The 25,811-nt window shown below is 42.7% G+C and overlaps 1 protein-coding gene across 1 annotated transcript in view; it reads right to left on the bottom strand.

The window, feature by feature from the left end:
* Positions 1-14,941: 14,941 nt before the first annotated feature.
* The window catches only part of LOC146866143 (uncharacterized), a 34,545-nt gene continuing 23,675 nt past the window's right edge, over positions 14,942-25,811 (bottom strand). Inside the window, exon 3 of the mRNA XM_085640388.1 lies at positions 14,942-14,997. Coding sequence (XP_085496514.1) covers positions 14,942-14,997 — 56 coding nt within the window. The remainder of the gene's footprint in view (positions 14,998-25,811) is intronic.

The following is a 25,811-nucleotide window of genomic DNA, read 5'->3' as shown; positions in this document are numbered from 1 at the left end:
ATAAATGTGAGTCTGTGTAGAAATTGCTGAGAAATTTTATGACGGAATGTACATGATTGTCTGGTAAATTATGAAGTGGGGAATGAGGTGCATTTTCACTCGTTCCCAGGGATGACTTGGAAACATGTTTAGGTACATTTAAAAAATATCTTTATGTGGCTATGGTAAATAATGGTTGCAACGTATTCAAATAAGGAATGTTATTCATTCCACTGTCACTTGTTAGGTGATTGTCAGGATTGTGTGTTTCTTAATTTAACGAGAGCAAATGCAGATGGCTATGAGAGAATCTAATAGATTAGTAAGTCCATATGCTTCTCATCCTGGTCAATACCCTTAGCCAGAGAAGTGGGCAGTGTTAGAGGGTGGTTCTGACCATCTGAGCCACCCGATTTTTCGCTTTTTGAACACTGTAAAAAATGCCCCAGTGGGGTGCCAGGAGCCCCCCCTGGCCCCCTACGAAAATGGAGACCGGGTAGTGCCGTCGCCCCCCCCCGGGAATGGTGAGCGAGACCTGGGATCCCATCTCTGATCCCCGTATAATGGAAGATAAGGCGGGGAGCGCCATCGCGCTCCCCGTGAACATGCCCCGGTGGGGGAGGGGAGCCGCTGCTACGATATTCACGGGGCTAGAGGAAGCGCCCCATTATGCTTTGCAGGACCGAGCCGGCCTGCAGGAAAATGCCTGTTTTTCTGCAAGTGGTGGCCCCAGGAGGATGGGGTCACCACAAGAGGTGTGCCAAGGTGCAGGGGGAGCTGCAGGAGCAACGCAGTCTCCCATAGCATGGCGGAAGAAAGTCCCTCCCTAAGTCTCTGGGGACTTGTAAAGAATAACCCCTCAAGGGCTAAGCACAGGCGTCAACAGCATCCTGTGGCTGGAACTTTTGTTCTGCAGCTGGGGGTGCGTTAAGGATTGCGCCAAGAAGTGAAATGTGAAGGGCTGAGTTTGGGGATGTCTGGAAGTGGGCACCCCCTATAGGTGAAGAGGTGTAATTGCACCATAAATGCATTTTTTTAGAGGAAGTGAAAGACACATGTGTAATGTGAAGTACCTGGGTAAGGTGGAGTCATAAGCGAAGCATGGTTATGTTGCCAGACACTCCTGCTAGGGTGTCTGGCTGTATCTGCTTAATCCTGTGATTTTAACTGTGATGTCTTTTAGGGGCTTTAATCGCAATGCATTACAAATGTTGTCAGCTATGATAAGTACCTCATTTAAAGTGATGCCCAAACATGTATTCTTACTACTGCGTTAGGGGAAGAACAACCCATACTGTTAGCCACTAAGATGTAGAGGTGTATACTGTATGGTCAGTATAAAATGCTCAGTCAGGGTTATGTGTCCCCAGGGCAGGATTACCTATTTTTAATGCTTGTTGAGATGATGGGGTGGGTCACCACTGGGATGGTGCCAGTTGACAAGGCCCTCGCTCCAGGTTGTGTCAGCCCACTGCATTAGGGGGCAAGATGGTGTGCATATATGGGAGTGGTGGTACTAGACCCCCCCCGCGGGAGGGGTGGAGATATTATGCAATGTCACAAAGTAATTCCAACAGCTTATGTATATTTGCAAATTGGTGCATAGTATTGAGTAGTGTGTGTGTCTAATAAATGTACTTTTATAAAGCAAAGTACAGACTGGACAATCAATTATTGAGTGTTATTTCAGTGTACTTGTAATGGCGATTACTAGCCTACTAAAATCATAAACAGGTCCCCTTTGGGTGACTACATACACACTCCATTCACGCTCAAAAGAGAATTTTCTATCACCAAAGCATAAACAACGCATAGCCTACAAATTATCAAAGAAACTAAAAAAATGGGTCAGTTGGGCATTGCAAATTTATTATTCATAGATTAAAAAACACATAAATGTTATATAAAATAATTATTTCAGCCGTTACTAAAAACTGTTTATCAATATGGCTGTCCTGCCCAAAAAAAATTGATGTTTCACCAGCCTCAACAATTCTTAAAGACAATTCTTAAAAACATTTATTGCACAAAGACCTAAAAACATATACTATGGGAGAACAAGCAAGAATGTTATTTCTAATCATGAAAGCACCACACCAGTCTAGCACAGAGCACTTTTTACATATAGAAACAACAAATTCTCTTATCCTTTGTTTTAGTGTAACAGTTGTCCTCAAGGATCTAGGGTGGGCTTTATCATCAGTGCATCAGCGCGTTTCGGTGGGTGCTATAATTTGACCACCACCTTCATTAGGACAAAACAATATCTCCCCAAGTGCAAATCCTGGTCTGTACTACATTAAAAAACAGAAAACATCACAATTAAAAGAACGATAGACCCACAGTTTGTATGGCTATATACATTATTAATGCCCTGGTGATAAAATAGTTGATCATTTTTTTTCCATTTGAAAAACTGTATTCGATTCTTATGAATCATAAAACTACATAGTTACAGTAATAAAACATTGCTTAAAATCTTCCATATTACATTTTGCACATACTAAATATAACCAAAACAACATAGAACATTTCTTAGCTGGGTTTTCTATAAGCTACCATTTTCTTTATATCAATCCAAGGGTGTAAAAATAAATAAGTAAAAAAATTGCGTAAGGCCCTGTTTCCCAATTTCCCCATCACATTTCATATCTTTTTCTGATTCGCAAGACAGTTCTAATAAAATTTAACACAGCACAACATGTGACGGCATTGGACAAAGACCGTAAATAATTAAAACCATCCTGATATGAACAAGGGACAATTTCCCTCAGGATGGGTCTAATAAAACGAGCCCTTATATCTTTATACATAGTGCAAAACAGCATAAGGTGCATTGTGCTCTGTTCGGCTAGGTTATCACAAGGACAGGAAGTCAGTCTCTCACACCAACTCACCTGATTGGGAAAAGCCACAAGAAAGTGCAATGTGCAGAGACGAAACCTCGTCAAAAGGAAGCGGGAATGTGTATGAGTACTAAAAGATAAATAGAATTGATGAAGATTTGGCGACCCATGGGATGGAGTCTCATCGTCCAGGTTAGATGCAACTAGCTCATTATAATAAGCATTTTTAATCATTGTTTTAATGTTAGTTGGTATGCCATCAGGATTTTCAAAATAATTGCCTAAGCCAATCTTACTTAAGGCATTTTTGACATAACAGAGCCAGGGAATAGACGATGCATTTTCTAAACTTAGACAGTCCCTTATATTTGCTCTAGTAAATAGTAGTTCTTTCGATGACCACACTTTCCCCCACATAATCATGGGCGCAATTTTAATTCTATCTTCAACATAATCGAATCCCAGCTCAGAATGACGAAATTTGGTAGGAGAGCTAATGGGAACCATCAACAATCTTTTTATAAATTTGTTTTCCAAAATTTGCAATTGGCTGGTTTTTTGACTTCCCCATATTCCCGCCCCATAAGTTGTGACTGACCGGCATTTTAATTTATATAAAACAAGTATTTCTGCCACTGGCTTATGTCCTAATTTGCACGCAAAACGAAACAAGCCCTCTATTGTTCTACTGGTCTGTTGGGCCCTAGTCACAATTGTGTTGTCCCAATTTAATTTATTATTAAAAACATTCCCTAAATATTTAAAAGAAGGGACCTTTTCAATTGTTCTACCATTTACCACAAATGTTCTTGTTTTTGTATTTTTAGGACCACAGACCATAATAAAATACTCATTAAAATTAACCTTAAGATCCAAATCCGTCATAAAATCAGTAAAAGCCATCAAGGCTTTTTGAAGGCTATCAGCCGTTAAAGTCAGCAGTACGGTGTCATCCACGTATGATAACAAGGGTACCGCATTACCTCCTACAGTCGGATAATCCAAGTGCTGCTCTATTAGGAATTTCTCCACCCCGTTTGTATATAAAAGAAATAAAAAGGGGGCCAAAATGCATCCCTGTCGTATGCACTCTGTGGATGCAATGGATCTAGATTTTTCTCCTCCCCATCCATAACATATAGAAACGGAGGTAGATGAATGCATCCTACATAGAAGGGTAATGAGTGACTCCTCAAAGCCCATCTTTTCCATAAGTAGCCACAGCTTCCCCGTATTAACTGTGTCAAATGCACTGGATAAGTCCATGAAGGCCAGGTGGATCGATCCTTTCTTGGCCTTCATGTACTTACCCATAACTAAGGACAGATTGAGGCATTGTTCGTTCGTACCCATGCCCTTTCTAAAGCCGTATTGTGAATTGGATATCAGGCCAGACTCATTAGCCCAGAGCTCAAGACGGGCAAGAATCACCCTCCCCATAACTTTGCATGTTGCCTCAATTAGGGAGATAGGCCTATAGCAAATTGGATCATTCCTATTGCCCTTCTTGTATATTGGGACCACCACGGCTTCTTTCCATGAATCAGGTATGCGGCCCACTATTACAGATTTACAAACATTCACCAACAATGGTGCCCATATTGGGGGATTACCTTTAAACATATCTAACGGGACACCATCGGGCCCTGGGGCTTTTGCAGAAATACCCTTCAGCAATGCATCTTCAACTTCACCAATCGTAATGGACAGACTCAGTTGGTTCGCGGTTGCGAGATTAACGGCTATATCTTCTTTTTGGTCTTGCAATGATACACCCTTAGGATTAAATATTTTCGTAAAATGAACTACCCATACGTCTTCAGTTAATAATGATTCCATGTTCCTAACCTCATTTGTGAAAAGGGGGCGATTTATGACTTCCCAGAAGTCTCTAGAGTTCTTAAGGGCACTAGCTCTCTCCAGTTCATCCCATGCAAGGCTTCTTAACTCATCTTTTCTCTTCCCAATTGCTAATTTATATGATTGTCTTTCTTTCTTAATTAAATCCCCTGAACGGGGGACCATATGGAGGGCTTTTTTAAATCATACGGCAATTAACCCAATCATTCTTGCATCCACTCGCATTTGTAGTGCCCAGTAACCACTGTGGCATCATACTAGAAGTCCTTTAGAGACCTTCCCCAAAAAATTCAAAAAGGGTTTATACCTTAATTAAAGGCCGGGCATATATCTTTTCTTCCTCCCTCCAACCTAAAATATAGGGCTAAACAGCCCAATGTGCCAGTATCATCCCTGGCATGAACTTATATCAATATACACACCCACACAACGTAGAAGAGCGGATTACCTTCTACGACCTCACAAATAGACCTGTCACAATTGGAGTAGAGAAAATGGTCCAATATCTGTGTATAGAAAGAAGGAGAAAGAACAACCCTTACTATTTTTCTATGATGCGAAAGTATTGCTCAATATTCTTCCTATATACAAAACCCCATTGTGACGGCCTTTCATTACCTTAAGGCCCCCACTGGAGAATGAAGGGCAATATCACTCTCAGCTCCTTCCTCCAGTACTGATCTTCACTCACCTTCAAGTGGTGATCCTTGGTTGTTCCCCAAGTTTAGGGAAAGTTTCTAAGGGTCCAATTTCTATGTATATATTTAAAAAATGGAGAGAGCAATTCCTTAATCCCATTTTTTGTAAACCGATACTAGTCACTGTTAACTGTACACAGATTTACCTTTCCATTACCTTCAGGCCTCAACTGAATAGTACAGAGCAATGTTGATCACTATTCCTTCCTCCAGCACAGGTATAAATAATTTGTTTTTATCTAAACAGAGAAGGAAGGTTGCAAAAATGTAATACTTGTTTTTTTTGTCCCAGATTTTGCATCCCACTATCTAAAATACAGGGTTGTTCTTTCTCCTTTCTATACACAGATTTTGGACCATTTTCTATACTCCAATTGTGAGGGGTCTATTTGTGAGGTCATAGAAGGTAATCCGCTCTTCTACATTACAAGCTATCTCCTCCTGAGGCACAGCCGGGAGTGTTGTCTAAGTAACTGTTGATTGTTTTAAACCTGTATTTTTGCTAATTTTAACACTCACTCACCCCTTACCTGTCACACGACTGCTGTGTGCAGGCACTTGTTCTCACGCTGAAACGAGCGTTGGGAAGGGCGAAAATCGCTGCTGTTGACAAACGCCATTCTCCTCACACGGAGTAGGACACGCCCACTACGAGGCCACGCCCCCCCTGTACAAACTCTATTTAAAGCGCGCTGAATCGCGAGGGCGCTGATGAAGCTATCTCCTCCTGAGGCACAGCCGGGAGTGTTGTCTAAATAACTGTTGATTGTTTTAAACCTGTATTTTTGCTAATTTTAATACTCACTCACCCCTTACCTGTCACACGACTGCTGTGTGCAGGCACTTGTTCTCACGCTGAAATGAGCGTTGGGAAGGGCGAAAATCGCCGCTGTTGACAAACGCCATTCTCCTCACACGGAGTAGGACACGCCCACAACGAGGCCACGCCCCCTCTGCACTCCCTATCTATAAAGATGTGCATGTTTAGGAAGCGCAGCGGACGAGCGCAGCGGGCGCGACGATTGCGCGCCGAGGGGCGCGCATAAGGCAAGCTCGTCTGCGCTCGTCCGCGCCGAGTCCGGGCCCAGGGCCTCCCCCCCTACACTGCAAGCGTCAGAGCACAGATATTATAGTGCCGAATTCCTCTACAGCCTTAGGCCCGTTGCCAATATCTGTCCTCGGCATATCTATCACGCCGACGCCCTGCCACTTGTATGTCCTACATGCCATATCCCCCTTAACATTAAACCTAGCCGGAAACTTACCCATGACTACCGCATGTTCCTTCTGAACTGCCGCTCCCTGCCGAAACACAGCGCCGAAATGGCACTGTTAATAGAGGAACACAATCCAGATATTCTGTTTTTGACGGAAACTTGGCTAACTTCTGAGTCCGACCCTGCGGTTGTAGACGCTCTCCCGCCAGGCTTCCAACTCAGTCGGCTAGACCGACCCAAAGGGAGAGGAGGAGGTCTGGCAATTATCTACAAAGAACAATATCACTGTAGAGTTATGCCGGAAAATATCCCGGACTGTGAGAGTCTTGCTTTTAATATCGAACTCTCATCCAACAGTTGCTTCTCAGGCACCCTTGTCTACTGCCCCCCAGGCCCCTCAAAGCAGTTCCACGCTAATCTACCATTAAATATGGCCGAACGAATCAACACCACGTCCAACCTCACTCTGCTTGGAGATCTCAATTTGCATTTTGACTCTTCACTGGACCACATAGCCGCTACCTTAGCAGATGATCTAGCAGCCCTGCAACTTACTCAGCGTGTTACCACCCCCACCCACGTAAAGGGTCACCTGCTGGACCCCATCTTCAGCAACTGCTCTGATCTCCAAGCCGGCCCATCTATCCCTTTGCCATGGACTGACCACTTCCTGGTTCCATTTAGCTGGACCACGGTCAAACCTCCATTGACCATACCCACTATCAAGGTCATGCGATCTTGGTCCCGCCTTGCAGTGGATAACTGGGCTACCGAACTTGCTAGTACCCTACCCTGTGATCACGAGGATCCTGGCCTAGCCAACCAGGCTTATGTCAACTGGATCACGCAAACCCTAGAGGAAGACCACACTGAAACGTTCACAAAAAAATGGCCCCTTGGTATACGAACTCTCTTAGGGACAAGAAACGTCTATGTAGAAGACTGGAAAGACGTTGGCGCTTGGACTATGCGGCGGACAATAAATCCCACTACCGCAAATCCCTCAGTGAATACAAAATGCAAGTAAAAACAGCCCAAGCCACATATTTCTCCAATAATATAGTGATGGCCAAATCGAAACCAAAGGAGATTTTTCACATTATAAAACAACTAACGAAGCCTCCCCCCGCCGTGCAGGTCGATAAGTCCACCACCCACTGCAACAACGTTGCTGAATTTTTTTACCAAAAAGTAAATACCATCTACTCAGCCTTCCCCCCTATCAAAAACAGTACCTTTCCGACCTATCTCGATAAAGCCATAGCATCTTACCCCCCCCCACTTCCCCAATCCACTTTGACTCACTTCCCCCTACTGGACCTCACAACTCTTGAATCCTTAGCAAAGAGAGTCAAATCCGGGTCCCCGGATGACCCAGCCCCCCCTGATATAATTTTGGCCGCCTCCCAGGTGACCCTACCTATAATTAGGGAGGTACTAAATGCTTCAATCATCTCTGGCATGGTCCCGGCCGTCTGGAAGCAGGCCATGGTCAGAGCTCTACTAAAAAAAACCACTTTAGACCCTTCTGACCTGGCCAATTATCGTCCCATCTCCCTATTACCCTGGGTGAGTAAAATCTTAGAGACTCATGTAAACCATCACCTAGTAAATTTTTTGGAGAGTTTTCACCTGCTAGACCCCACACAGACGGGCTTCAGACCAAAACATGGGACTGAGACCGCTCTCCTCATGGTCACCGAGGAAGCAAGAACAATCCTGGATCAAGGAGGATCAGTGGCAGTGATCCTCCTTGACCTAAGCGCAGCGTTCGATACGGTCAGCCATGACACTCTGCTGTACCGTATGTCCTGTGCTGGGATTAAGGACAAAGCCTGGTCATGGTTTAAGTCCTTTCTAGAGGACAGATCCTTTAGAGTCTTCGAGGGTGAGTCCATGTCTTCTAGTAGACCTCTGAAGTGTGGAGTCCCACAGGGTTCCTCTCTGAGCCCCGCACTTTTCAATCTATACATGAGGCCACTGGCTGAGGTCGTCCGCCCTTTCGGGATTAAGATCATCTCGTATGCGGACGACACGCAGCTGGTGGTCTCACTGACGCAGGATGATAACCTTCCTGCATCAGGCGGGCTCAGAGAGTGCCTTGAAGAGGTGAAGACTTGGATGTCCTCCTCATCCCTCAAGTTGAACGGGGACAAGTCGGAGCTGATGCTCCTAGGTCCCACGGATCTTCGTCTCCCCGATGCCCTATGGCCCTCGTGTCTGGGTCCTCTACCATCTCCCAAAGAAAACATCAAGAGCCTCGGAGTTTGGCTGGACAGATCCCTATCATTCAATACACAGGCCACGAAGCTGTCAGCTACCTGTTTTGGCATCATGAGGATGTTAAAGAAAATCTTCCCCCTCCTCCCCATGGAAGCCAAACAGGTGGCTATACAAGGGCTTATACAATCACGTCTTGATTTTAATAATGTGCTCTATCTCGGCGCCCCAGACTACGTTTTGCGCAGGCTGCAGACAGTGCAGAATTGCGCAGCCCGTTTATTGCTGGAGATTCCTCGTAGACACTCTGTAAGGGCCGGACTGGCTAGCCTTCACTGGCTACCAGTTCGCCAAAGAGTTCTTTTTAAGGCAATGTGCATTGCCCATCAAGCCTTCTGGGACACTGGTCCAATTATTACTCGTAACCTAGTCACTCACTACACGCCCAATAGAAGTCTCCGCTCCAGCCAGACCTTTCTAGTTGTGACCCCTAGAATAAAACTATCCAGGTGTGGCGGCAGGACCTTTGCCCACAATGCCTCCAGGACATGGAATGCCCTTCCACTTCACCTCAGAGCTGATTCTAACCTTACCTCATTCCGTAAACAGCTTAAAACCTTCCTTTTTAATTCACCCCTCTAACCTCGTTCCCCCCCCCTGTGTTTTCCGGCTGGTTCTGGCTATCATCAGCGCTTGGACGCCTCAGGGCAGCAATTTGCGCTCTACAAATATAAATACAATACAATACAATACATTGTGTGGGTGTGGAACAAGAGTATATTGAGAGTATATTGATATAAGTTCACGCCAGGGATGATACCGGCACATTGGGCTGTTTAGCCATATATTTTAGGTTGGAGGGAGGAAGAAAAGATATATGCCCAGCCTTTAATTAAGGTATAACCCCTTTTTGATTTTTTTTTGGAATGTCTCTAAAGGACTTCTAGTATGATGCCACAGTGGTTACTGGGCACTACAAATGCAAGTGGATGCAAGAATTATTGGGTTCATTGCCGTATGATTAACTATTTTATCACCAGGGCATTAATAATGTTTATAGCCATACGAACTGTGGGTCTATTGTTTTTTAATTGTAATGTTTTCTGTTTTTTAATGTAGTACAGACCAGGATTTGCACTTGGGGAGATATTGTTTAGTCCTGATGAAGGTGGTGGTCAAATTATAGCACCCACCAAAACGCGTTGATGCACTGATGATAAAGCCCACCCTAGATCCTTGCGGACAACTGTTACACTAAAACAAAGGATAAGAGAATTCGTTATTTCTATATGTAAAAAGTGATTTGTGCTAGACTGGTGTGGTGCTTTCATGATTAGAAATAACGTTCTTGATTGTTCTCCCATAGTATATGTTTTTAGGTCTTTGTGCAATAAATGTTTTTAAGAATTGTCTTCATGAATTGTTGAGTCTGGTGAAACAGCAAAATATTTTGGGGGGACAGCCATATTGATAACTGTGTTTAGTAACTGTTGAATTAATTATTTTATATAACATTTATGTGTTTTTTAATCTATGAATAATACATGTGTTATGTCCAATTCTCCCATTCTTTTAGTTTCTTTGGTAATTTGTAGGCTATACATTGTTTATGCTTTGGTGATAGAAAATTCTCTTTTGAGCATGTATGGAGTGTGTATGTAGTTAGCCAAAGCGCTACAATAGGGTGTTTGGTTCCCAGTGAAGGACAAATGTGACATGTTATTTGTGCAGGCCTGACAGATACTGGCTCGTTTTTCTACAAAAGAATTGACAGTGAACAAAGCTACACGAAAGAAGCCTTTAGTAATAATAAACGGTAAAAGCTTTCACTAAGAAAAAAAAAATCTTATACTGAAGAAGGCAGTGTAGCATCTCAATTTACAAAGTTAGCTAGATCGAGCTGCTACTCTGATGTAAAAGTGAATCTTCTTTTCTAGTTAATTCATGTGATTCAGCTGAACACTGACAAGTTGTTAGGTAACTCTCTCTTTACCTAACATGCAAATGTCCAGAAAAACAGAAATGTGGAACAATCTGCAACATCCATTAGGGATGCTGTAAATGTTTGCACTGGGAGAGTTTAATTTATCACAAATTCTTCAGAATTTCTAGTGGGACAATTGGAGCTTTTAGAAAATGAATCTATTGTTATTGAAAACGTCTTTGGAATAAGTTACATCTGGGAAAATGTATCTGTCAACTGTAATCGTTATTCAGTACAGTGATTCCTTCTGCACAATTTATGTATTGGAAAATACCGGATTGTAATACTGTTCTATTGGAGAGATTAACCAACAAAGATGGAAATGAACACATGTCCAGACTCGACAGTGTACATGCTTTCCACTTTAGTAGTTAAAAAAAGAAAAAGGAATATTGCATCATACTGCTACAGAGATGTACATCATCAAAAGCAGTGCAGATATCACATATTTCAAATATGGCCAGGTTTGTCTTCTGTTCTTCTTCTTCTTCAGAAGCCATCCTGAGTGAAGGAAAAGTTTTGTTTACTCCAAAAATAAGAAAACCACAGTTGCAAGGTATGATTTATGGAGAACTGCTGAATGGCATTGTTCCAGGAGCCCAAGAACTCCTTGAACGTGGGTGAATACATACTTAGAAACCAATCAAAGTTCTGCAGTGATCCATGAAAGTTAATGAAACTTATTCAAATCTGCGAAAAGGAGGGATTGGTGGGACCAGCACTTCTTGATTTGGCAATGTCAATCAATATTCAGGGCTTCAAAAATTTTGATATGAAAATCTACCTCGACATGTATGGCTCTTTAGTTGCGCTCACATTATGCTTCAAACTACAAACTGCAATAAGATTCATATAAAACACAGCTTTTTGAAAAAATTCAGAGGTTTCACAGTACTCATTCTTTGTATCACGGTACTTGGCAGCGATGTATCACCAATGAGATTGCGCAAGAGCCACTGTAACAACGAGTATGGCAACCATTAAACTGGAAGTGCTATCTCTATGTATTAAAGTAATCTTTGATTTAAAAAAATCAGGTGCCTGCAGAGCACATCCAGTACGGTTACTGAGTACTTCAAACCTTCTGCCAATCCATAAATAAGAAAATACATAATTGATTAAAGCTATACAATCCTTCCACATATCAGAAAAAATGCCGCAATATTCCAAAAATTGGGTGTCCTCTTATTTTCTCAGGCAACATTTCGTTGCATGCATTGCACAAAAAAGACCTTTACAGAAACCCCATCTGGTGCACAACATGTCACAGAGCAAAGCATCCCCAAACTAAAAATCTACACCATCTCCCGAACAACCGAGCCCAGAAACTGGCACCCAAGTGGTAAGAAAAAAATGAAATACTTGAACAATTACACACTCTATGAGCAAGCACTCTAACATTGTCACAGTGACATATATTATTTTCAAATAACACTTATGTGCTTTGCAGACAAACAAATTCTAGTGTACCGAAATAATGAGAGAAAGAAGTGAAGAGCATGAGGACGCAATTATGCCACTCAGGGTACTTGAAGCTTCTGAATCAGATGATGACCCACAACTACAACTGCTCAGGACATTCTGCATTCAGTGCAAAAAGTTATCTGCAGTAATAAGAAAAGGAATGAAATGTAATAAGAAAATAATTTCTAGCACAATGAATCAACATCCACAAAAGTACCCCTGCACCTTCTACTCGAGTCTGCACAAAAAATGTATATAATGTTTAAAAAGTTACCCAAATACAAAAGTTGATTATAATACAAAAAAGGTCTCAACTAGGACAAAAGAAAACATTATTTTTAAAAAAGCTCACTATCAAAAAATTCATAACTTGTAAAAGGTACGTTAGAACACCTACAAAAATGTTTCAGTATAAGATCCCCAAAAAGTATATGAACACATTACTGTTGCCAGCTTGCCCACAAGACCGTGCGCAGCAGGGTCGGACTGGCCATGGCAGGCACCGGGCAATAAAAAACAAAAAACATCACAATTAAAAGAACGATAGACCCACAGTTTGTATGGCTATATACATTATTAATGCCCTGGTGATAAAATAGTTGATCAATTTTTTTCCATTTGAAAAACTGTATTCGATTCTTATGAATCATAAAACTACATAGTTACAGTAATAAAACATTGCTTAAAATCTTCCATATTACATTTTGCACATACTAAATATAACCAAAACAACATAGAACATTTCTTAGCAGGGTTTTCTATAAGCTACCATTTTCTTTATATCAATCCAAGGGTGTAAAAATAAATAAGTAAAAAAATTGCGTAAGGCCCTGTTTCCCAATTTCCCCATCACATTTCATATCTTTTTCTGATTCGCAAGACAGTTCTAATAAAATTTAACACAGCACAACATGTGACGGCATTGGACAAAGACCGTAAATAATTAAAACCATCCTGATATGAACAAGGGACAATTTCCCTCAGGATGGGTCTAATAAAACGAGCCCTTATATCTTTATACATAGTGCAAAACAGCATAAGGTGCATTGTGCTCTGTTCGGCTAGGTTATCACAAGGACAGGAAGTCAGTCTCTCACACCAACTCACCTGATTGGGAAAAGCCACAAGAAAGTGCAATGTGCAGAGACGAAACCTCGTCAAAAGGAAGCGGGAATGTGTATGAGTACTAAAAGATAAATAGAATTGATGAAGATTTGGCGACCCATGGGATGGAGTCTCATCGTCCAGGTTAGATGCAACTAGCTCATTATATAACATTGATGTGTTTTTTAATCTATGAATAATACATGTGTTATGTCCAACTCTCCCATTCTTTTAGTTTCTTTGGTAATTTGTAGGCTATACATTGTTTATGCTTTGGTGATAGAAAATTCTCTTTTGAGCATGTATGGAGTGTGTATGTAGTTAGCCAAAGGGGATCTGTTTATGACATTAGTCTACTTGGTGCCCTACTCCTTTGGTTTTAAAGGACCCTTCTCTCTTTCTTGAGATTACTAGCCTGCATCACCTCCCTTGAGTAAGCCTTAGACTGCTCTGCAACGCTACCCTCTGAGAGTCAAGCGCTACAATAGGGTGTTTGGTTCCCAGTGAAGGACAAATGTGACATGTTATTTGTGCAGGCCTGACAGATACTGGCTCGTTTTTCTACAAAAGAATTGACAGTGAACAAAGCTACACGAAAGAAGCCTTTAGTAATAATAAACGGTAAAAGCTTTCACTAAGAAAAAAAGAATCTTATACTGAAGAAGGCAGTGTAGCATCTCAATTTACAAAGTTAGCTAGATCGAGCTGCTACTCTGATGTAAAAGTGAATCTTCTTTTCTAGTTAATTCATGTGATTCAGCTGAACACTGACAAGTTGTTAGGTAACTCTCTCTTTACCTAACATGCAAATGTCCAGAAAAACAGAAATGTGGAACAATCTGCAACATCCATTAGGGATGCTGTAAATGTTTGCACTGGGAGAGTTTAATTTATCACAAATTCTTCAGAATTTCTAGTGGGACAATTGGAGCTTTTAGAAAATGAATCTATTGTTATTGAAAACGTCTTTGGAATAAGTTACATCTGGGAAAATGTATCTGTCAACTGTAATCGTTATTCAGTACAGTGATTCCTTCTGCACAATTTATGTATTGGAAAATACCGGATTGTAATACTGTTCTATTGGAGAGATTAACCAACAAAGATGCAAATGAACACATGTCCAGACTCGACAGTGTACATGCTTTCCACTTTAGTAGTTAAAAAAAGAAAAAGGAATATTGCATCATACTGCTACAGAGATGTACATCATCAAAAGCAGTGCAGATATCACATATTTCAAATATGGCCAGGTTTGTCTTCTGTTCTTCTTCTTCTTCAGAAGCCATCCTGAGTGAAGGAAAAGTTTTGTTTACTCCAAAAATAAGAAAACCACAGTTGAAAGGTATGATTTATGGAGAACTGCTGAATGGCATTGTTCCAGGAGCCCAAGAACTCCTTGAACGTGGGTGAATACATACTTAGAAACCAATCAAAGTTCTGCAGTGATCCATGAAAGTTAATGAAACTTATTCAAATCTGCGAAAAGGAGGGATTGGTGGGACCAGCACTTCTTGATTTGGCAATGTCAATCAATATTCAGGGCTTCAAAAATTTTGATATGAAAATCTACCTCGACATGTATGGCTCTTTAGTTGCGCTCACATTATGCTTCAAACTACAAACTGCAATAAGATTCATATAAAACACAGCTTTTTGAAAAAATTCAGAGGTTTCACAGTACTCATTCTTTGTATCACAGTACTTGGCAGCGATGTATCACCACTGAGATTGCGCAAGAGCCACTGTAACAACGAGTATGGCAACCATTAAACTGGAAGTGCTATCTCTATGTATTAAAGTAATCTTTGATTTAAAAAAATCAGGTGCCTGCAGAGCACATCCAGTACGGTTACTGAGTACTTCAAACCTTCTGCCAATCCATAAATAAGAAAATACATAATTGATTAAAGCTATACAATCCTTCCACATATCAGAAAAAATGCCGCAATATTCCAAAAATTGGGTGTCCTCTTATTTTCTCAGGCAACATTTCGTTGCATGCATTGCACAAAAAAGACCTTTACAGAAACCCCATCTGGTGCACAACATGTCACAGAGCAAAGCATCCCCAAACTAAAAATCTACACCATCTCCCGAACAACCGAGCCAAGAAACTGGTACCCACGTGGTAAGAAAAAAATGAAATACTAGAACAATTACACACTCTATGAGCAAGCACTCTAACATTGTCACAGTGGCATATATTATTTTCAAATAACACTTATGTGCTTTGCAGACAAACAAATTCTAGTGTACCGAAATAATGAGAGAAAGAAGTGAAGAGCAGGAGGACGCAATTATGCCACTCAGGGTACTTGAAGCTTCTGAATCAGATGATGACCCACAACTACAACTGCTCAGGACATTCTGCATTCAGTGCAAAAAGTTATCTGCAGTAATAAGAAAAGGAATGAAATGTAATAAGAAAATAATTTCTAGCACAATGAATCAACACTGCACCTTCTACTCGAGTCTGCACAAAAAATGTATATAATGTTTAAAAAGTTACCCAAATAAAAAAGTTGATTATAATACAAAAAAGGTCTCAACTAGGACAAAAGAAAACATTATTTTTAAAAAAGCTCACTATCAAAAAATTCATAACTTATAAAAGGTACGTTAGAACACCTACAAAAAAGTTTCAGTATAAGATCCCCAAAAAGTATATGAACACATTACTGTTGCCAGCTTGCCCACAAGACCGTGCGCAGCAGCGTCGGACTGGCCATGGCAGGCACCGGGCATTTCCCGGTAGGCCGCCAGGGTGAGGGTCGGATATTAGGACCTGGGGGCCGTTTTTGTAACCGGGGGCCGGCACTATCGGCCCTCTGTAACAAAATCGGCCGAAATCGGCCGTTTCTAACAGCTCGGTCGCACCCTCCTCCTCACCCCAGGGGGGCGGCAGAGCAGTTTGCCAGGGCTGCTTTCGGTTCCCAGTCCGGCCCTGATGCGCAGGGGAGGTTTCCCACCACAAGCAGGTCGGATACTCAGAGCGGCCACAGGCCAAGATCTGCAGCCACCCCCCACTTCACACGTCTCAAAGTCTCAAAGTCTGTGCAGAGCAGGAGCTGGCCGTCTAGGGAAGATGGAATTGACACCCACAATGGAATGGATACACAGACTAGCCTACCACCACTGCGCAAAACCAAAGGCCATCCGCAGCACTACTGGCTATACACAACACCCTTCCTATGTACAGACAAAAGCTGCGCACAGCAGGGCTGGGCACCTATGGTCAGATCACTGAAAAAACACAGTTACAGGAAGTTATGGTTACAAAATAAAACCATAAAAAACAATGAAGTTCAACAGTAATGATTAGCAAAACTAACCATAATCTAAAGGCAATGCGTGTGGTCTCAATAATTTGGCATTATGGTGTTTCCTCTAACCTTAGCAGTGAAAATGATACAACCTATAAATATCTCTATTCGCCCAACTCTCTGTGTTCTTATGTGAAGGTAATATTTCTGAAAATGAAGCATAACAAGATTTAAGTGAGTACATAAATGCTAAATAACCTTCCTCCTTTAATGACAAGATAAGTTCCTTCTTCGTGAATATGCATTCTTTTCTATGATAGGCTTAGTTTTCAGCTGAAAGTAAGCTAACGTTCATCAGTATTCTGTGGTCCCTGCCATTACCAATAACTACAGCTCATTTGCAAAACACCAAAAGAAACTACAGTTACCATGAGGCTTGATAAAGCTGACTAATGGGATACAAATTGTGGTGTAGCAATAGTAGCTATCCAAACCCACAATTCCTCTTCTCTTGCATGAGATGTCAACTAAACAGTGTGAAAGAGTAGCACAATAAAAGTAGCAATACAAACACAGTAAGCAATTCTGAAGAAGTTTTCATGAAGTAAATTGCTAGTTGTGGGGATGTTATCGGATCTTTAGAGTCTTGAGAAGGAAAATCAGTTTATAGCTGTCAAGATGGACACTGTAGAAGAACACTTTAAAAGCATAAGTCATCCTCTTAACAGGTATAAGTGACTTGACTCGGCAGTGGCGGCTGGCGCAGGTAAAAGCAGTGGGGCGATGAGGCGGGTAGGGGCGAGGCGGGGAGTTGAGCAAGTCGACATACGACAGAATAAGTTAAATGAAATTAAAAAAAAAATAACCCACTTACCTTCAGCTCACCCCATCGCCGAGTCGGCGATGCGGGGAGCGCAAGGTATTTGGTTTTATGTTTAATTTAACTTATCCCAAAGTATGTCGACTTCCCTGCCCCGCCTCACCGGTCATACCTGTGCCAGCCGTGACTACTGGTAGGTGCTAAAACATATGAGGGAAGGCAAATAAAAACATTGAAGAGGGATACTACTTGCCTCCATGTCTTTATTAAAATCTAGACTTTCCTTTACTACTAACTGGAAAAATCAGTAATATGTAAGAAGTTCAGGGTGCCTACATTATGTTTAATCAAAGAGTATCAACAATTCCTCAGGCAAGAATAAGTACTGGTTTACAATACAAAGAACGAAAAATTGAATCGTTACACCAGTTTGCCGACCTAAGAAAGTCCTCTAGACTAGAACCTTCTCAAAAGGCTTTAAGTGCAATGGCCTCTCTGGTGGAATGAGCCCACAAATAAAAAATAGCAATACCGTCTAAAGACATGAACCATTTTACACAACAAGATAACGCTGAGGAATAAACTACCTTAAAGGGTTTTGTGAAATACATTAACTGAGAAGAGGGCGTTCAGTTTTCTGTTGATAAATCTTAAGACAAGAGCCTACACATAACTGCTTGATTTGGAAAATATGTGCAGAAAGCAGTCGATAAGTTTGTTTCAGTTCTTCAGGTTGATATTAAATCAAACACCCATGGGTGTATTTTGCTTGGAACAACTACCTAAGGCTCTAATATTACATCTTAATAGACTCCAAGCAGTGCTTTAAATTGAAATAACGAATTGTAGGTACTGACTATTTAGAGCAACTATTTGTGCTGAAAGTGCCGGTACTCTTCCATTAAATGTATCGCAAGAGAGCCGAGAAGTGCAGGCACTCTCCCTTTCAAATTAAAGAAGTGTAGTACTGTACAGTACTTACCCATTTAAAGCACTGCCTCTAAGTATAACTGCAGGGAGGACCTGGCTTGGCAGTTCGGGCTGGACTGTTCCCATGGGGCACAGGGTCAAGACTCATTTGCATATGGCTGGGTTCAAACTGGAATGGCATGGTGAGCAAAAAAACGATGGATTTAGGCCCTGATCTCTGTACTGGGGTGAATGTATGACATTGTTCTGCATTCTGTCCATCTATTGTTGTTTTTGCATTTGTCACCCCGAGTGGAAAGGGTATGCTCAGACGTGAGTCCCTTGCTCTCCATGCCACTGGAATCAAGCTATCCTGGCTGACGAGGGCTGAAAGCCCGAAACCGGTCCTAGGATGCTTGTTTCCAGTCCAGGGAGGACCTGGCTTGGCAGTTCGGGCTGGACTGTTCCCATGGGGCACAGGGTCAAGACTGATTTGCATATGGCTGGGTTCAAACTGGAATGGCATGGTGAGCAAAAATACGATGGATTTAGGCCCAGATCTCTGTACTGGGGTGAATGTATGACATTGTTCTGCATTCTGTCCATCTATTGTTGTTTTTGCATTTGTCACCCCGAGTGGAAAGGGTATGCTCAGACGTGAGTCCCTTGCTCTCCATGCCACTGGAATCAAGCTATCCTGGCTGACGAGGTCTGAAAGCCCGAAACCGGTCCTAGGATGCTTGTTTCCAGTCCAGGGAGGACCTGGTTTGGCAGTTCGGGCTGGACTGTTCCCATGGGGCACAGGGTCAAGACTGATTTGCATATGGCTGGGTTCAAACTGGAATGGCATGGTGAGCAAAAAAACGATGGATTTAGGCCCAGATCTCTGTACTGGGGTGAATGTATGACATTGTTCTGCATTCTGTCCATCTATTGTTGTTTTTGCATTTGTCACCCCGAGTGGAAAGGGTATGCTCAGACGTGAGTCCCTTGATCTCCATGCCACTGGAATCAAGCTATCCTGGCTGACGAGGGCTGAAAGCCCGAAACCGGTCCTAGGATGCTTGTTTCCAGTCCAGGGAGGACCTGGCTTGGCAGTTCGGGCTGGACTGTTCCCATGGGGCACAGGGTCAAGACTGATTTGCATATGGCTGGGTTCAAACTGGAATGGCATGGTGAGCAAAAAAACGATGGATTTAGGCCCAGATCTCTGTACTGGGGTAAATGTATGACATTGTTCTGCATTCTGTCCATCTATTGTTGTTTTTGCATTTGTCACCCCGAGTGGAAAGGGTATGCTCAGACGTGAGTCCCTTGCTCTCCATGCCACTGGAATCAAGCTATCCTGGCTGACGAGGGCTGAAAGCCCGAAACCGGTCCTAGGATGCTTGTTTCCAGTCCAGGGAGGACCTGGCTTGGCAGTTCGGGCTGGACTGTTCCCATGGGGCACAGGGTCAAGACTGATTTGCATATGGCTGGGTTCAAATTGCAATGGCATGGTGAGCAAAAAAACGATGGATTTAGGCCCAGATCTCTGTACTGGGGTGAATGTATGACATTGTTCTGCATTCTGTCCATCTATTGTTGTTTTTGCATTTGTCACCCCGAGTGGAAAGGGTATGCTCAGACGTGAGTCCCTTGCTCTCCATGCCACTGGAATCAAGCTATCCTGGCTGACGAGGGCTGAAAGCCCGAAACCGTTCCTAGGATGCTTGTTTCTAGTCCAGGGAGGACCTGGCTTGGCAGTTCGGGCTGGACTGTTCCCATGGGGCACAGGGTCAAGACTGATTTGCATATGGCTGGGTTCAAACTGGAATGGCATGGTGAGCAAAAAAATGATGGATTTAGGCCCAGATCTCTGTACTGGGGTGAATGTATGACATTGTTCTGCATTCTGTCCATCTATTGTTGTTTTTGCATTTGTCACCCCGAGTGGAAAGGGTATGCTCAGACGTGAGTCCCTTGCTCTCCATGCCACTGGAATCAAGCTATCCTGGCTGACGAGGGCTGAAAGCCCGAAACCGGTCCTAGGATGCTTGTTTCCAGTCCAGGGAGGACCTGGCTTGGCAGTTCGGGCTGGACTGTTCCCATGGGGCACAGGGTCAAGACTGATTTGCATATGGCTGGGTTCAAACTGGAATGGCATGGTGAGCAAAAAAACGATGGATTTAGCCCCAGATCTCTGTACTGGGGTGAATGTATGACATTGTTCTGCATTCTGTCCATCTATTGTTGTTTTTGCATTTGTCACCCCGAGTGGAAAGGGTATGCTCAGACGTGAGTCCCGTGCTCTCCATGCCACTGGAATCAAGCTATCCTGGCTGACGAGGGCTGAAAGCCCGAAACCGGTCCTAGGATGCTTGTTTCCAGTCCAGGGAGGACCTGGCTTGGCAGTTCGGGCTGGACTGTTCCCATGGGGCACAGGGTCAAGACTGATTTGCATATGGCTGGGTTCAAACTGGAATGGCATGGTGAGCAAAAAACCGATGGATTTAGGCCCAGATCTCTGTACTGGGGTGAATGTATGACATTGTTCTGCATTCTGTCCATCTATTGTTGTTTTTGCATTTGGCACTCTAAGTATAACAGCATAGACAATTTTGCAGGTACCATTTTTAACGATAATGAAGAATTGTCAGACCAATTGAGAAACAAATGGAAACAGCATTGACATCCCACAGACAAGTACATCTGGAAGCAGTTGCCGCATTAGGTAGGGGGCCACTGTCCCTTTAACTGGGTGCAGAGGGCACATAGAGGGACAGTGCATTCTGTTGGTGATAATGCACTGCTCCTGAGGGCAGCTAAAAACTCGTGGCTGCCATGTGGGCAGTGCACAAGTGGAGGCTAAGAGGCTCTTTGAGGCAGCCTTTCACAGTGCAGGCGGAACCCATCTTGCTTTACAAAGGATGAGAGCAATCCACCTGCAGACAGGTGCAGTGAGTCACTACTCATACCTGTGGCGTCAAGGAGCCCCATTTGTCCCCTTCGAGACGGCACTCTCTGTGAGCATACTGCGGGAGGCATCTGTTAGTGACACACAGTCATTGCCTCCCTGACTGCCTCTTTGCCTCCACGCTCCTGTCCGTGGGTGTGGAGGCAAAAAATTTCCCTCATTTTGTATGGGGCCATAACCCCTAGCAATTGAGGGAACACCCATTCGGATCATGCAGCACTACAAGCGAGCAGAAGGAGTCATATAAGCATCTGTGGCCCCTTGTGTAATACCAAGTGCCTCAGGGGTGCAGAAAGCAGGCATGCATAAACAGTGCAACCCTGGGATTGGGCTACATTAGGTATTACAGATGGAGGAGGATTAGAAAAACATACTTTCTTGATCAGACAGCACTTCTCTAGATAGTGAAGCTAAAAAACTCACAATAAGTGTAACACCCGCTGAAAGGAGATGAGAAGATTTTCCGAAACACCAGCCATTCCACAGTGACCATGCAGATTAGTGAGCCTTTAAAGTGCGTGTGGGGCCCAAGATTTTCACATGTAGTTTGCAACCTCTGACAAACTGCCTGGAGTTTTCCAGGACATCCTGAACAAATCCAAGCTGCTAAAGTTAAGGAGTGATTTATAATAAAATTATGAAAGAGGCCCTTAGGGTTCGGTAGCAGATTGGGAAATGATGGAAAATGAACTATCAGACGCTGGCACCACAATAGAGTTGCAGACCTGACGAGCTTGCCAGGGAGTCATTATCAGAACCAAAATTCTCTTTTTATGTCGTGTTTGAGCCATTCACAAATATATTCCCTTGGAGACCTAAACTCACACACCTCAATTGGTAAAAAGCTTCTTCGATTAACACACATCCATACACCCAGTTTTGAAAGAGCCAAAGAAACTAATATCTATTACCAAATTTAATACCACATATATTCAATCAATTCGTCCAAAGAGTACAAATGAATCTAAAAACAAATACTGGACAGTTCACATAGCTACATAGGTTAAAAGGAGTGTAAAAGTTTGAACAAAAGTTAGAAACCATGTTGAAAGTTTTTAGTGCACATATGTGTGACTACATTTGTGTTGAACAGTAGATGTATGTGTAACACTGTGTTTATGTGATTGCAAACGTGTGAATTCTTTCTAAGAGAAATTGGGAGCTAGATCTTGCAAGAGGAAATGCAAGACCTGTTACCATGTGCAAACTGGTAATATTGTCTACTTTGCATGTGATAGCCAGCAACATTTGCTTTACAGAACAATGTGAAAAACTGCCCTCCCCCATCACCACCGTGAACCTTCTTGACTTTACTGGTGTGTAATAAAATACTTTAATTTGCACAAGTTCTAGAAAATATCCTTGCAGGAAACATCCCACACTTCCTGTGAAGGTAATATTTAAGACCCATCATGCTTTGGTCAGTAATGCTGTCCAACTGTACTTTGAAATATGCGTGTCAACTTTTTCCCAAGATCTGCTTTAGAGAGAATACTTCAGCCTGGTTTTAAATATAGTCTAAATCCTGCCAAGTTTCGAATAATGCTACTTTAAGAAATGACTTACCACTGCAAATGAAAAACATAGTTTGTATGTGGCAAACCTCACCATCATCTGAGATTTGTTGAGGATTTTTGCATGCGGGAGGTCAGAGAAACAACTAATGCTGGAAATTTGAAATGTAGAAATGTGAAAGGCCCCTCACTATATTCTTCAGGAGTGCCCATCGCAGCCTCTTACCTCCACTGATAGCAACACACTAGAGCAGCAGTGCTCAACCTGTGGTTCAGTAACAGCTGACAAATCTTCACAAAACTTCCCAGAAAGGTGCTACAGCAGGGTGAGTTTATAAGTGCTTGTGTTTCGGCACAGAGATTAGATAAGGGCATGGTTCTATCAGGATGATTGCAAGAGTGGAGAGAGAGTGACAGAGTGATTGGGGCACTGCATGAGTACTACTTAGATTATTACAGGAGTGAATCAGTAGTCTACATGGGGTTAGAGGCCTGCATACATTGTGCACATTTACCTGTAGCACAGTGTCTCTTCATGCCTGAATCATTGTACAAGTGCATACACAGTGACTGAGTAGATAGAGTGCTGGTAGTTCACAGCAAGGTGAGTTTATAAGTGCTTGTGTTTTGGCACAGAGATTAGATATGGGCATGGTTCTATCAGGATGATTGCAAGAGTGGAGAGAGAGTGACAGAGTGATTGGGGCACTGCATGAGTACTACTTAGATTATTACAGGAGTGAATCAGTAGTCTACATGGGGTTAGAGGCCTGCATACATTGTGCACATTTAACTGTAGCACAGTGTCTCTTTATGCATGAATCATTGTCCAAGTGCATACACAGTGACTGAGTAGATAGAGTGCTGGTAGTACACAGCAATGTGAGTTTATAAGTGCTTGTGTTTCGGCACAGAGATTAGATAAGGGCATGGTTCTGTCAGGATGATTACAAGAGTGAAGAGAGAGTGACAGAGTGATTGGGGCACTGCATGAGTACAACTGAGATTATTACAGGAGTGAATCAGTAGTCTACATGGGGTTAGAGGCCTGCATACATTGTGCACATTTAACTGTAGCACAGTGTCTCCTCATGCCTGAATCATTGTACAAGTGCATACACAGTGACTGAGTAGATAGAGTGCTGGTAGTTGACAGCAGGGTGAGTTTTTAAGTGCTTGTGTTTCGGCACAGAGATTAGATAAGGGCATGGTTCTGTCAGGATGATTGCAAGAGTGGAGAGAGAGTGCCAGAGTGATTGGGGCACTTCATGAGTACCAGTTAGATTATTACAGGAGTGAATCAGTAGTCTACATGGGGTTAGAGGCCTGCATACATTGTGCACATTTAACAGTAGCACACTGTCTCTTCATGCCTGAATCATTGTACAAGTGCATGGACAGTGACTGGGTAGATTGAGTGCTGGTATTTGACAGCAGGGTGAGTTTATAAGTGCTTGTGTTTTGGCACAGACATTAGATAAGGACATAGTTCTTTCAGGATGATTTCAAGAGTGGAAAAAAACTGGTAGTGTGATTGGGGTACAGCATGAGTACTATCTAGATTATTGCAGGAGTGAATCAGTAGTCTTTATGGGGTTAGGGGCCTGCACAGATTGTGCACATTTGACTGTAGTGCTGTGTGTGTTAATGCCTGAATCATTGTACAAGTGCATGGACAGTGACTAGGCAGATAGAGTGCTAGTAGTTGACAGTAGGGTGAGTTTATAAGTGCTTCTGACAGAGATTAGATAAGGACATAGTTATGTCAGGATGATTGCAAGAGTGGACAAAGATTGATAGTGCGATTGGGGCACTGCATGAGTACTACCTAGATTAATGTAAGAGTGGATCAGTAGTCTACAGGGGGTTAGGGTCCTGCATAGATTGTGCACATGTAACTGTAGCACAGTGTCTCTTCATGCCTGAATCATTGTACAAGTGCATACACAGTGACTGAGTAGATAGAGTGCTGGTAGTTGAAAACAGGGTGAGTTTACAAGTGATTGTGTTTCGGCACAGAGATTAGATAAGGGCATGGTTCTGTGAGGATGATTGCAAGAGTGGAGAGAGAGTGACAGAGTGATTGGGGTACTGCATGAGTACTACTTAGATTATTACAGGAGTGAATCAGTAGTCTACAGGGGGTTAGGGACCTGCATAGATTGTGCACATTTGACTGTAGCACGGTGTCTCTTCATGCCTAAGTAATTGTCCAAGTGCATAGATAGTGAATGAGTAGGTAGAGTGCTGATAGTTGACAGCAAGGTGAGTTTATAAGTGCTTATGTTTTGGCACAGACATTAGATAAGGACATACTTCTGTCAGGATGATTGCAAGAGTGGACAAAGACTGGTAGTGTGATTGGGGCACTGCATGAGTACTATCTGGATTATTGCAGGAGTGAATCAGTAGTCTACATGAGGTTAGAGGCCTGCATACATTGTACACATTTAACTGTAGCACAGTGTCTCTTCATGCCTGAATCATTGTACAAGTGCATACACAGCGACTGAGTAGATAGAGTGCTGGTAGTTGACACCAGGGTGAGTTTATAAGTGCTTGTGTTTCGGCACATAGATTACATAAGGGCAGGGTTCTGTCAGGATGATTGCAAGAGTGGAAAGAGAGTGACAGAGTGATTGAGGCACTGCATGAGTACTCCTTAGATTATTACAGGAGTAAATCAATAGTCTACAGGGGGTAGGGGCCTGCATAGATTGTGCACATTTGACTGGAGCACGGAATATCTTTATGCCTGAGTCATTGTACAAGTGCATGGACAGTGACTGGATAAATAAAGTGCTAGAAGTTGACAGCAGAGTGAGTTTATAAGTGCTTGTGTTTCAGTACAGAGATTAGAAAAGCACATGATTCTCTCAGGATAATTGCAAGAGTGGACAGAGACTGATAGTGTGATTACTGAACTGCATGGCTAGTACTTGGATTTTTGAAGGAGTGAATCAGTACACTGCAG

The sequence above is a fragment of the Triturus cristatus genome, chromosome 2_1 (genome assembly GCF_964204655.1).
Source record: "Triturus cristatus chromosome 2_1, aTriCri1.1, whole genome shotgun sequence".
NCBI lineage: Eukaryota > Metazoa > Chordata > Amphibia > Caudata > Salamandridae > Triturus > Triturus cristatus.
This window is presented reverse-complemented; position numbering and strand designations above follow the sequence as displayed.